A 12,860-nucleotide genomic window follows, 5' to 3' on the forward strand; every position below is an offset into this window, starting at 1 on the left:
CTTTGGTCCGGTCATCACAAAAGTTACTATGACAAGATTTTACAATAATCTCACTGGAAAAATGATGTGGCAACCTTAATTAGTTCTTAATTTTAATTCAAAAGAATATAATATATTACTCATATCTTGACCCTTTTTATATGTGTTCAACCTAATTTTTCTTATGAATTATATAATAGAAGAATACCAATTTATAGATTAGGCTACCTAATGGAGACTATTTTCATAAAAAAAAATTGGTTGATATTTTTATGAAACATTTCATAATATTGCATTCATTTGCCAACGAGGTGCATCGAAAAAGAGTAATAAACAAGATAAATTCCTCAAAACACATAAACTAGAAATACATATATAATATTAGATTATTTTAATTTTTGAAAGATAAATCAACATGCTAAAGATAGTTTTAAAGTATAACCTTTTTAATTTTGTCTTTGAATAAGTATTGTCAAAATTTGTACAAGTAATATTATTGACTGTTGTCTTAGTAAAAGTTAAAAATATAAGTAATTTAATAGATTAAATTAATTATTGGATATTTAATTTTTATATTTATCAATTGAATTAATTAAATAATATATAATTTATCAAAAATTAGATATTATAATGAAAACTTCTTTAAAAAAATATTTTTTATGATAAATAATTTTGTTCGTGCCAAACACATCTCAAGTAGTGAGGAAAGAAAAAATCAATTATGCTTTGACAATGACATCATAGGTAAGGAAAAGTGCCCAACTGATGGACAGCAAATTAGGCCTAACATTAAGAGTAATCAAATTGGACAAAAATGGACTGACGTGTTAGGCTATCTTTTCCTTTTATTTCATACACATTATTATCCTTATGAAATCAAACATCTATGTACATAATATAAAAGATAACGATTATTTATATTTATCTTTTTCTTATTTTTTTGAATTTTTTCCTTTATTTTTTTCTCTAATTTACTTACTAATTAAAAGTTTAAAAGCCTTATATATCAACTATTCATTATAGAGGCTACTCACATACTTGCAATTATATCAATTATACTATTAATTCAACCCACGTAGCAACAAAATTAATTGATATATTTATTGGTCTAAAGCAGTTTCATATTCATCAGCCTACCTAAATGACCAATTATATATATATATATATATATATATATTCGTATACCATATTTTTTTATGGTCCAATGAGAAGTTTCTCTTTTTCTTTTTTTTAATCTCCTTTCTTTCTCTCTCTTTCTGTAAAGTTTAAGTTTTGTCTTTGATTTTAAATGTGTATTTATGTTATATCAGGCTAACAAATATGGAGTTATTTGATATAAAAAGGTAAACAAAAAATTTATGTTATTTATATTTTTTTTAAGATTTTATTTTAGTTCTCGTAATATTTTATATTTACATGTCATAATTGCGGATAATGAAAAAGTGAAGTACCACCTTTCTTAGGCTACAATTTGTATTTATTTTTTTCTAGATCTTTTGTTTCTTTTCGCTTATATTTATTTGAAAATATTTGTTTTAAAAACATATAATTAAAATTATAAAAATATCGTTATTAAATTGCAAGCAGGCGTTAAAATAATTCTAATGTATTGGAATTACATAATTGAAGGAATGTATATTGTGTGTTTTATGATCAAAAGGTTGGAGACCCGATAAAGTATATGAGTTTTGGTGTTGTTTATATTGTCAGTGAAAAAATTATTCAGAGATGTTATTAGAGGTTGATAAATCTATCTCATGAATTGTACATATATGAGTATTATGCACTTTGTAAGTTGTAAGTTTCAAAAAATATTCAGTATTTTTCATAAATAGGATATTAAATACTCTTTGTAGCATTGTAGTTATAGTTTGTGCAAGTATGACATACAATGAAAAAAAATTAAATTACATAGCTACATTCTTTTTTTTTTTTTGTTTCATTTGTCTAGGCGAAAAGTTATCTCACTAAAATATATATGCACAACTCGTAATTTGATATATATTATGGAGATTTCATGAATGGAAGGAATTCTATTATAGTGTATATAAAGTGTAATTTTTTTGTTTAACGCCTACAAAAAATTTATTTTTAATTATAATAATAGAAAAAAAAAATCAATTCAGACGTATTTTATAATCGCGCGAAGCGCGACAACTCTCACTAGTGTTACATGAAAAGTACATTACAATTATGGAGTGAAAAATAAACAGTTTTTTTTTTATAATTATTGTGTTGTATATATAAATGTTTCACTTGTAGTTACACGTCGAGGTCTTTAGTAGCTAACACTTCATGTTGAGTTTGATAAAATTTTGATGTTCCAATGAACCAATCAAATTCAATTATAACTTTGAAAAATGGGACAAATTATGTACTTCCTTGTCATATTTGTTATATGAAAGTCAATTTGAATAAACTTTAAAGCTAAATAGAAGTAGTTTAATTTAATATTTTAAATTTTAAATTTAGATATTTGAAAACTATAAAAAAAATTGTTATAAGTTACTATACTTGTCATTCTAATATGATGAAAAAATACATATTAAAATATTGATCTTCATGTAGTTCGACATTCAGAAATCAAATATAACAAGCAAAGACAACGGAGGGAGTAACACATATGGACGGACAATTAAACGTATAAATCCAGTAAGATCATCCAAGGCATGCATTATCTATTATTATTCATCAACAATGTTTCATCATCTTCTTCTTCTTAATCTTTCTGTACGTGTACAAAGCCTTCCTCAAAATAGCTCAACTGTTGAATTTCTTCCTGGTTTCGATGGCCCTCTTCCTTTTTATCTTGAGGCTGGGTAACTTTTCCTCTTTAATTTGTGTATTATCTATGTTTTTATGTGTCATCCATATGAAGCTTTTACCTCTTAATTTCTTAACTAGAATATAATCCATGTTTTTACATTGGTCATGTTCAAGAGACTTATAGCTGCACAAATGTTACAGTACGTTTGAAATCACAAGTTTCAGAAGCTTTACAGCATGTTTGAGTTTGCTGATTGTAAATAACTGATAAACTTTAACGGCTGGAAAGTATTTTTCAGTGCTAAAATTAATTTTATAAGTAGTTATATATTTGTATAAAAGTACTGAAATGATAATAAGTAGTTCATATATTTGATAAAAGGAGTTGGTTAGAGCATTTCTTTTGTTGTTAATATAAAGAAAATACTATTCCAATTTATGTTATAAATTAAAAGTTATCTTTGTAAAGAAAAGGAGTAGCATTGGATAGAAAATGAAGAGGAAGTTGAATTTTTATTTCGGAAAAGATGTTTTGAGAGATAGAAAAAACACTGGATAAAATAATAAAAAGTGTGAGCAAACGAATATCGCTTATAAGCTAACAACTTATGTGCAAATGTTATGACATTTAATACAAGTTTCAAATGTCTCTTTAGTTTTCTTTTTAAGCTTTGTGCTCAATCAAATTACTAGTCATATAAATTGGATCATATAAATGTGAACATGAAAACTTTTTTTAGCTTTTGAAGATCAAGAAAGGTTGCAGTAGTAGTCTTCTCAAGAAATTTGCTGAAGTGATGTATTTTGAAGTTTTCAGATACATTGGAGTTGTCAAATCTGAGGAAGTGCAACTATTCTATTACTTTGTTAAATCAGAGTCCTACCCAAAGAAAGATGATTTGGTGTTTGTCTCAGATGTGTTTACAAAACTGACAGTCAAAAAGTAGATGATTCAAGCTCTCGTTATCGGTGTAGCAAAATGCACATTCTTGATCTGTTATAATCCCCATTTGCTCAATCTATCTTTAGTATATTGTTAGAAAGTAGGAGAACATGTTTGTAGTTTTGATGATTGACAAATTATAAACTAGGAATAATTGACAAATGTAAAATGCTATGATTCTCAAAGTTGTGCTTTTAAGCACAAGATTTAGCTGAAGTTACTAGGGCAAGTTTGCCAAAAGGACACTATGGAAAACAATTTTGCCAAAGTTTTAAACTTGTTGAATAATTTGCTAAAAAGACACTTAAATCCACATCATCATCAATTTTTCCAACTTAAAAGCTTCACCCACAAATTTTATAATAATTCACTTTAATCCAATACTTTCAACTTAATAAATTCATCCACAAGTTTTAAATAATACACTTCAACCCACTCCATCATCCACCATTATATATATAAAATATCTAGGTTTCAAAATTATTAAATAAAAAAAATCCAAAAGCTAAAATAGAAGTGGTTGTTTTCCCTCAAAAAATCTCCGATTCCGGACACTTTTCTGGCTTTATTTTCTGGAGATCAGCTCTAAATCAGTCCACAAACATCATAAGCTTGTCCATTTCACTCATTGTTACCCCATTTGTTTGATATCTTCTCAAACATACTTTCCACCATTGTTAAAAAGCTTAAAACCATTCACATTACTCAAAAGAACTTTAGAAAGTACATTACAGCAGCTCAGGCAACTCCAAGTTCATTTCTCTATTCCATAAATCTAAGGATCATTGATTAGAAGCAATATTTGCAATTTCATGATTTTCGTACGGAAAGCTGCCCAGTCATCGACCACTGATCGTCATTCATCGACCGTGAATATAACCCGACCTAGACCATAAGCATAATTTACCATCGACCAAAGCCTAATTCCATGATGTCTATTGCAGAATTTGTTCTGGTTTCTGGTGATTTCATGAGAGAATGAGTGGAGACTCTAAAATGCTGAAAATGGAGATCTTTTACAAAGGTGACAATCTCCATTGCTGTTCACTGCAACAGTTCATACGATGAATTGGTTGCAAGCATAATTCAGATCGGGGATCTAGATTGCGTACCGGGCGACGTGGCGATTAGTTATCTAATGAATTCGAGGGAAAAGGTGAATCCTACGATCATAAATAATGATTCGCATAGACAAGTATGTCGAGTTGCTCACATGCGGTGTTGAACACGCCACCCGCAGGCATAAGAGATTGTCCTCCGAATTGATTGCTTCACTATGCGTAAATTATTTTCACGATGGTAAGGGTCCAAGCATAAGAAAAATTTAAAGGATTGTGTTCCAGGAGTTGAATTGCCACTCAAGCTATTGGATGCGTTGGAAAGGAAGTGTAATTGCGAAGAACATCATTCGCGAGACACCGGAGCACGAATATGCTTGCTTGCCATCTTTTTCCCATATGGTAGAGTTATTGAATCCAGGGTCTTCCTACTCTATCATGGTAAATCAGATTAATGGATCATTCATTTACTATTTCTTAGCATTCAGACCTTACATACGAGGATATCCCCACATGAGAAAGGTAATTACCGTTGATGACACATATTTGTATGGAAAGTACGGGGGTGTGTTGCTGAGTGCAGTTGCACAGGAAACCCAAAATCACATCTTTTCAATTGTCTTTTGTGTCGTCAATAAAGAGAACGATGCTTCTTGGACCTTCTTCTTCCAGAAGTTGAAGTATATCGTAGAAGATGAACCAGATCTATGTGTCATCTCCGACAGGCACGTCAACATTGCCAATGCCTTCTTCCGTGTTTACAGTCGTGCACATCATGGATTTTGCATGAGGCACCTCGCTAAAAATCTGCGTGTAAATTAGCACTATAGAGAACATATTTATCTGTTCTATATCGTGACAAAGGTGTATACTGTTGATAAGTTTAGCGAGCATTTTTCTGAATTGAAGAATAATAACCCTGAGGCAGCACATGTACTTGAAAATGTGCTTCGTTTTGAGAAATGGAGCAGAGCACACTTCCAGGGCAATAAGTACGATGTGATGACCACAAACATCGCCGAGTCGCTCAACTCGGTATTGATAGATAACGGGAGTACCCCATGTCATACATATTCAATTCAATTGCTAGAAAATTTGGTGAAAAGATTAGGGAACGGCATGCCTAAATCGCTGGTCAAAACAATAAATTTGTGCCTTGTACGGAAAGGATCCTAAGGGATAACAAGAGTGCAAGCAATTCCTTATATGTGACTAATGCAAATGGGGGTCTCGACCAATTCAAGGTGTTCGGCTATGATGTTACTGCCAAGGTCAATCTATTGGAGAGAAGTTCTTGTTGGAAATTTGACTTGGTGAAAATGTTGTACGAACATGCGATGGCAGTTTTGCGAGCAAAGTATGGCGATGGCGTAGGTTATGGTAACTCCATGTACGAGTACTCTTTGCCAATTTATAAAGACGAAACTTGCCTCTTCGTGTAATCGAAAGCTATTAACGTTGTCCCTCTAGAGGCTGAATGGATTGTGCCATAGGAAGTGCAAGACAGTAAGATTTCTCCACCCCCTACGATCGCAAACTCGGAAGGAAGAAAGTCAAACATACTAAGGGCGTCGGTGAGACATTCAAGTCCAAAAAAATGAATAGGTGTTCGATATGCAAGAAATACGGGCACAAAAGAACCACATGTGGAATGGCCAACAAATTGTAGACAACCTTTTTTTTTGCTTCAGTTGTAAAGTTACTGTTTTAAGGGATAAATGTTCATTTCGGTAGAATTTAACGTTCAATTGTAATCGACTTAAAGCATTGTCTATGATATACTACATAAACTCTACGATATATCGTTCACACGGTCTATAAAATATTATGTATTGGTTATATAATTGCTTATCAAGCAAGCTATGTTGGTCTTTCTACCGCTTTATCTCTCCAGTCGAAGCAATGAATCATTGTTTCCCATTCCAATTTAATGAAAAGCTGCAGAAATAACTGTTCATAAGAAAAATAGCTAGTATATGCAAACCAAGCGTTTTCTCTTTTGACACACGTCGACTGACCATTGGGTGGATATATGAAAGGGCGTCATCTATTAGTCTATAAGTAGAGTGCCTATTTCTACGTAACCCTTTAGTTGTCCCTAAACCTAATATCAGAAACCCTCTTCTTGTTCTTGTTCTTCTTCTTCTTCTTCTTCTTCTTCTTCTTCTTCTTCTTCTTCTTCTTCACCCAAATCAAAAAACATACCTCTAAGAAGGATACCCCTGCGCCCCATCAGACGTGTCCCCCAAGACACTACGACCTCCTCCTTCTTAGGAATTATTTCGATCGTCTGTTCTATGGCCTGGGTCAAGACCGCATCTACCTAAAGTGGGAACTCCGTCGAATTGCCCATTTCCTAAGGGCAATTCTGGAAAGGCTTGGAATGGATGACCCTGACTACATCACCCCCCCTCCCCAGCATCCCCGTGAAATCTTTTGTTTTAGTTTTTTATTTTCTTTTATGTTTATAAGTTTTCATTTTGTGTTCATTGTAGAAAAAGCTTTCTTGTAGGATTGTTGTTAGAAGAAAACTTCTTCTTTTTTTTTTTCTTATTTTGCAAGTTCTGGCCGATGTGTCAATGTTATCAATGTAAAAATCATATGATTATGCAATGAACAAAGTATTTATTCTTTCAAATTGAGTTTTCCTCTTTTTGGTTATTGTTATTTTTTGTGTTTGCATCCGTAATGAATGCATCTATAAATACAGATCACATAAATAGTTTATCGTCGATCACATAAATAGTCTATCCTCAATCCCATACATAGTCTATCATCGACATAACATAGTAATCGATCGTCAATCATGTTAATCGATGGACCAATAGTTAAATTAAAATAGATAATAACAAGTTTTGGGGCTGGTGGAATAAAATAATTAAATTAAAAATGATATAAATAGATAATGACATATTTTGGGGCTGGTGGAGTAAAATAATTAAAGTAAAAATGATATAAATAGATAATAGCATGTGTTGGGACTAGTGGGATAAAATAATTAAATTAAAAATAATTTAAACTGATAATAACATGTTTTGGGGATAGTGAATTAAATAATTAAATTAAAAATGACATAAACTGATAATAACATGCTTTGGGGCTGGTGGAATAAAATAATTAAAGTAAAAATATTTTGGGGTTGTCATCGATGTTGATCCATGTCAAATCCATGTAAAAATACTTGTGCTTTGAGGGTTCTTTTGGTCTACCGTAGACTTACACCTTCAAGATTGCATAGATTGGTCTCCTGCTTATTCGAAGACTACAAAGGTCTATGTACCCTTCTATAGACCAATAATTGAATGTTATTTAAAGATAAATAAATTAATTAAAAATAAATATAATGTAGGTTTGTACACATATGAAGGAGTGTAAACAAGTCACATAAACATATTAGAGCTTATAAAAATTAGGGGTGGTGAATTAAGGAGAGTGTGGGTGAGTATTGGTCGAAATAAACAATATCCTAAGAGTAATGTTTGTCGAAGCACAAGTATGTATTGAGGATGTTGATTGTATTGATGACTACCCATTCCACATACTCATTCAATCACCACTCTTAAATCACCACACCCAAATCAAAAGAGTATGTGGAATGGAAAGTTGTTGAACAATCATCATCCTCAAAATACACTTGTTCTTTGACAACTATTACTCTTAGGATATTGTTTGTTCGTCTAATACCCATCCACACACTTCTTAATTCACCACTCCTAACTTTTATAAGGTTTAATATATTTATGTGACTTGTTTACACTCCTTCATATGTGTACAAGCCCACACTATATTAATTTTTAATTAATTTATTTATTTTTAAACAACATTCAAGTGTTGGTCTATAGCAGAGCTCTATGCATAATCAGGAGATCAATCGATGCACTCCTAAAGTCATAGGTCTACGATAGACCAACTGAATCAATGGACCCTCAAAGCACAAGTATATTTTTTACTGTAATATTTTTTACTTAACATAGTACTGAGGATTTATCGATTACGAGTGTCTACGGTAGACTTTGGTATCTCGTTGATGGCAGATATAGGTCATGGTCTACGACAGTGTATTAATTGTCACCACTATTTCAAAAGAAAAAAATATTTCAACGGTAATAAACGGCTACTTTTGTAATCCATCAGTGTTAACACTTTGTTTTTACTTCATATATAAGGTGTTCATCCCTCATTATTTTATTTCATTCACTTTATTTTGTTTTTAAAAAATCTACAATGTTGCAAGCATCTCAAACATCCAATTCTAAAAATGCTCTAATTTGTCATTGTGGGAATGTGGCTCTCTTGAGGACGTCACGCATGGATTCAAATCCAGGTTGCAAATTTTATAATTGTGCAATTGCGAAGGTGAGCTGTGTTTTTTTTTTTATAAAGTTAAGTTAATCGTTGTGTAATTATTATTTTTTTCCTTGGATAATGACGCATGCTCATTTTTTAAATGGCTCGATGAGCTATCACCTCCAAGCAGTCCATCAATATTGAGTCTGGGACCTAAGACATCAAATTTTTGTGGCTTGACAAAATTTAATCTATTACAAAGGCTCCAAGAATGTGAAAAAATAGAGATTTTATTATGAATTTGTTCAAAGAAGCCGATGAACAAAGGGATCACCTAAAAGTATTGCTACATGACACCTAAATAGAGAGGGATCAACTAAAACAAAAAAATGATTTTGACCAAAGAAAGGGAGAATGGCCTAAAAATTATGTTCTGTGCTATAATGCTAGTATTTATTCTTTGAAAAAGTGTAACATGGATGTAGTTATATTGAATAAATAATAATACTTCTGTTTTTCTACAATGTTAAACACTATTTTTGATAGAATCATAGTCGATCAATCAATACATCAACTTAAAATGGAGCAGCATGGTAATGATAGGCTATGAAAGAAGTATATGAAAGATTAGATAAATATTCTATGAAACATGGGAATGTCTCAAATATCCTACCAAACAGATCATTCAACATATTAACAATAAAATAATTCAAATGCCTTTTTTACTATTTTCCTTCTCATCAGCATAGGTGTTTTTAATTTTATCAACGATATCCATGAACCCATCTTGTTTTTCTTCCTCACCTTTTTTTTTTCGTTCACCTTCAACAACTGCTTCTTTCTCACCTTCCTTTTCTTCCTCACCTTCTTTTTTTCCTTCACCTTCAACAGTTGTTTCTTTCTCACCTTCTTTTCTTCTTTTTCTTCACCTGCTGTAGCTTTATCAACTTCTTCTTTGTCAGCTTCTTCTTCTTTTTCATCAGCTACTGCTACTATTTTTTCAGCTTCTTCTTTTTCCTTGCCTTCATCAACTACAGTTCCTTCTTTTTTTCTTGCCTTCTTCTTCAACTGTTGTTGCTTCTTTTTTAACATTTTTTTCTTCTACTGCAGTTGCTTCTTTTACATTTTCTTCTTGGCTCTTATCTTCTTCCATTTCTTCTTCTTTTTCCTCTTCCGCCACGATAAAGGCCAACTCATTCATTTTGCTCATTTTTTTCTCCTTCTTCATTCCTCTCCGATTCACAAAGGTCCACATGCACTGTATCATCATATTATAAAGTGTTACTGATATTTAAAGTTGAAAACTCATTAACAACATCAATTATTGAATGAAGTTACCTCGCTCGTGTTGTCGCTTATCCTGTTTCTTTTTCTTCAATCTTTTCTCTCTAATGTAGGCAGCAATAGCCAACACCACTTTCTCGAGCACAGTAACACGCTTATGAAGATCCTCGAGGGATGACGTGCCCACTACATCTTTAGAGGTGCTCGGAGTATCATCATCACCAACGTGTAATTCAATGGGGTTACCACCCAAATCCCCATCATCATCACTATCCTTATTTGAAATAAAGACAGTCACCCCTTCTAACTCTTTCTTTAAGTCATCGAGGACATTATTCTTCACGTCGTCCATATATAACTCAAAGGTAATCATGTAATCCATATTTGTCTCACAAAGAGTAGGGATGATGTACGGGTGCACGTTCTACAAAATATCAATTAACGATTACATAACATTCGATACAACAGTAGTATTATTATTGTATAATAAAAAATAAGTTCATACCTTGGTAAATTTTTATTTGTACTTGAATGGGTCACCTTTGATTATCTGGTCACTTTTTGTAGTGTGCCATCTGAGGATGCGGGAAATGGGAAAGTGCTCATTCGTTGATTTTCCAGTAAATTTTGCAAGATAGGGAAATGCCTCATAGATCCAAACCTATAAGCAGTACAACAGTGAAAAAAGAACTTAGAGTGTATGACTGAGTATAAATAAAAAAAGAATCTACGATAAAATCACTAAAGGGTTTATAGTAGATACCATGAATGCCCAGGGAAATCCGAATAGACCAGAGGATGCCTTCTGTTTCTCATCAAATACTTCCCTCTACTTCTTCAGGTCACTTTTCTTCTTCAGATAGTCCATGGTCAGTTGAATGTCTCTTTCCCCCATGGATAATTCTCGAAGTAACTCAAAAAATCGACCATTCGAATCAGTTTTGTGTCGACAACCTTCGTTGAATCTTTTGTAAGCAACATGGTATGCAAGAACCTCAGTAAACAATACTTAAACTTCTGGTCCTCCTTAAGCTTATTCCCTCTGATCAAGTGTAACAAGTTGGCTGCCGTAATATTTTTATTTTTCGTCACCTTAAAGCAAAAATGCTCCCCCTTGTCTAATACCTTCTTCATTTTTTATTTACTGGGTTATGCTGAGCAGTTCAGCCTCGTGGTCAAACAAAAGTCTTTCAATCAAAAACAGACAGGCTTGTTGTTAACGCAGAACCATATCTCATGACACATCTTATCCCTCTTGACGCATCGCAACAATAAATAATGGACCAACTGCACATTGAACTTGAGATGTTCCAGCAGGTTTCTCAGGTATTCGAAATAGGACAGCTTGAATTTTTTATTCAACTCCTGGTCGACAAAAACTTGCTTAAATTCTCAATAAGCAGTCATTCTTGATCTGACCGATATCTTCGTCGGTTAAGATCTGACCACATCCATTATCGTTTGAAGGTCATACTATTCCATGAAAATGAACCTTGACAAACATAGCACGAACAAGGGATCATTATCCCATCATCACTGTTTCTTCCACTTTTCTCACTCTCTTCACTATCACCACTAACACTGCGCTCGAAAAGGACATCTTCACTAGACTTGACGTAGTCGCTTATCTCCTTTAAATTCGGATCTGATTCAGACACTTCCTCATCAATTTTATTTCTTTTTGAGACATTTTCAACTGTCTCGGCTTTTCTTTTTCTACTTCTACTAGCTTTGCCTTTAGGATGGATGGTTTTTTTATCCATTTTCAACACAATCTACACCTGCAGAACAAATCTCCTATTTTCAGTTCATAGACCACAAGTCTATCAATAGAAATAAGTCAATGCTCAAATGAACCCTCTCCCCCCCCTCAAAATAAATAAATAAATAAATAAATACCCTATCAAAATCCAACATGGAATATCAAAATCAAATTAGTGCACCTAATTAAACTAATTAGCTATTAATATTTTAATTTTCACTATTTCAGCCATTATATTTTAAAAGAATTTCATACTTCTAAAAATTAATTTTAATCTAGGACATTTTGATTTCATAGATCACGGGTCGATTTCATAAACCACTGGTCTACAGACAGAAACAGGTGACTATTGGAATCAAACTGCCAAAATAACTATTCAAATAATGATTATCCACCATTCCACCATTCAAATAACTATTCAATAACTAAACCAAAATCCAACTTGCAATATCAAAACACAATAATTGCTAAAAATCAAATCGGTGCACCTAATCAAACTAATTAGCTATTAATCTTTCAATTTCCACTATTTACGCAACCATTTTTTAAAAGAATTTCATACGTCTAAAAATTGATTTCAATCTAGGGCATTCTGATTTCATAGACCACGGGTCGATTTCATAGACCACGGGTCTACGGACAGAAACAACTGACTGTTCGAATCAAACTGCCAAAATAACTCTTCAAATAGCGATTATCCCACCATTCAACACTTCTTTGCTAAAAAAAAACAACGGAACTAAACCAAAACTCCTTAATCAACCAAATTCGACCAAAAAGA

General features: G+C 32.4%; 2 protein-coding genes and 1 long non-coding RNA gene across 3 annotated transcripts; 2 read left to right on the plus strand and 1 right to left on the minus strand.

Moving 5' to 3' along the window:
* The first annotated feature begins 1,158 nt into the window (after positions 1-1,158).
* LOC107849821 lies at positions 1,159-4,032 on the plus strand. The gene is made up of 3 exons (XR_001668285.2): positions 1,159-1,322; positions 2,548-2,798; positions 3,486-4,032. It is a non-coding gene; the product is annotated as an uncharacterized LOC107849821 (long non-coding RNA).
* Positions 4,033-5,058: 1,026 nt separating this feature from the next.
* LOC124889729 lies at positions 5,059-6,188 on the plus strand. The gene is made up of 3 exons (XM_047401706.1): positions 5,059-5,559; positions 5,611-5,781; positions 5,991-6,188. The coding sequence occupies exons 1-3, from the start codon at positions 5,059-5,061 to the stop codon at positions 6,186-6,188; spliced, it is 870 nt and encodes a 289-aa protein (XP_047257662.1).
* Positions 6,189-6,606: 418 nt separating this feature from the next.
* On the minus strand, positions 6,607-10,125 carry LOC107848946 (vicilin-like seed storage protein At2g18540). The gene is made up of 2 exons (XM_016693653.1): positions 9,838-10,125; positions 6,607-6,696 (listed from the first exon to the last, which is right to left on the minus strand). Exons 1-2 carry the CDS (start codon positions 10,123-10,125, stop codon positions 6,607-6,609), a joined length of 378 nt encoding a protein of 125 aa, XP_016549139.1.
* Between the last annotated feature and the right edge of the window lie 2,735 nt (positions 10,126-12,860).

Source organism: Capsicum annuum, chromosome 12 (assembly GCF_002878395.1).
Source record: "Capsicum annuum cultivar UCD-10X-F1 chromosome 12, UCD10Xv1.1, whole genome shotgun sequence".
Taxonomy (NCBI): domain Eukaryota; kingdom Viridiplantae; phylum Streptophyta; class Magnoliopsida; order Solanales; family Solanaceae; genus Capsicum; species Capsicum annuum.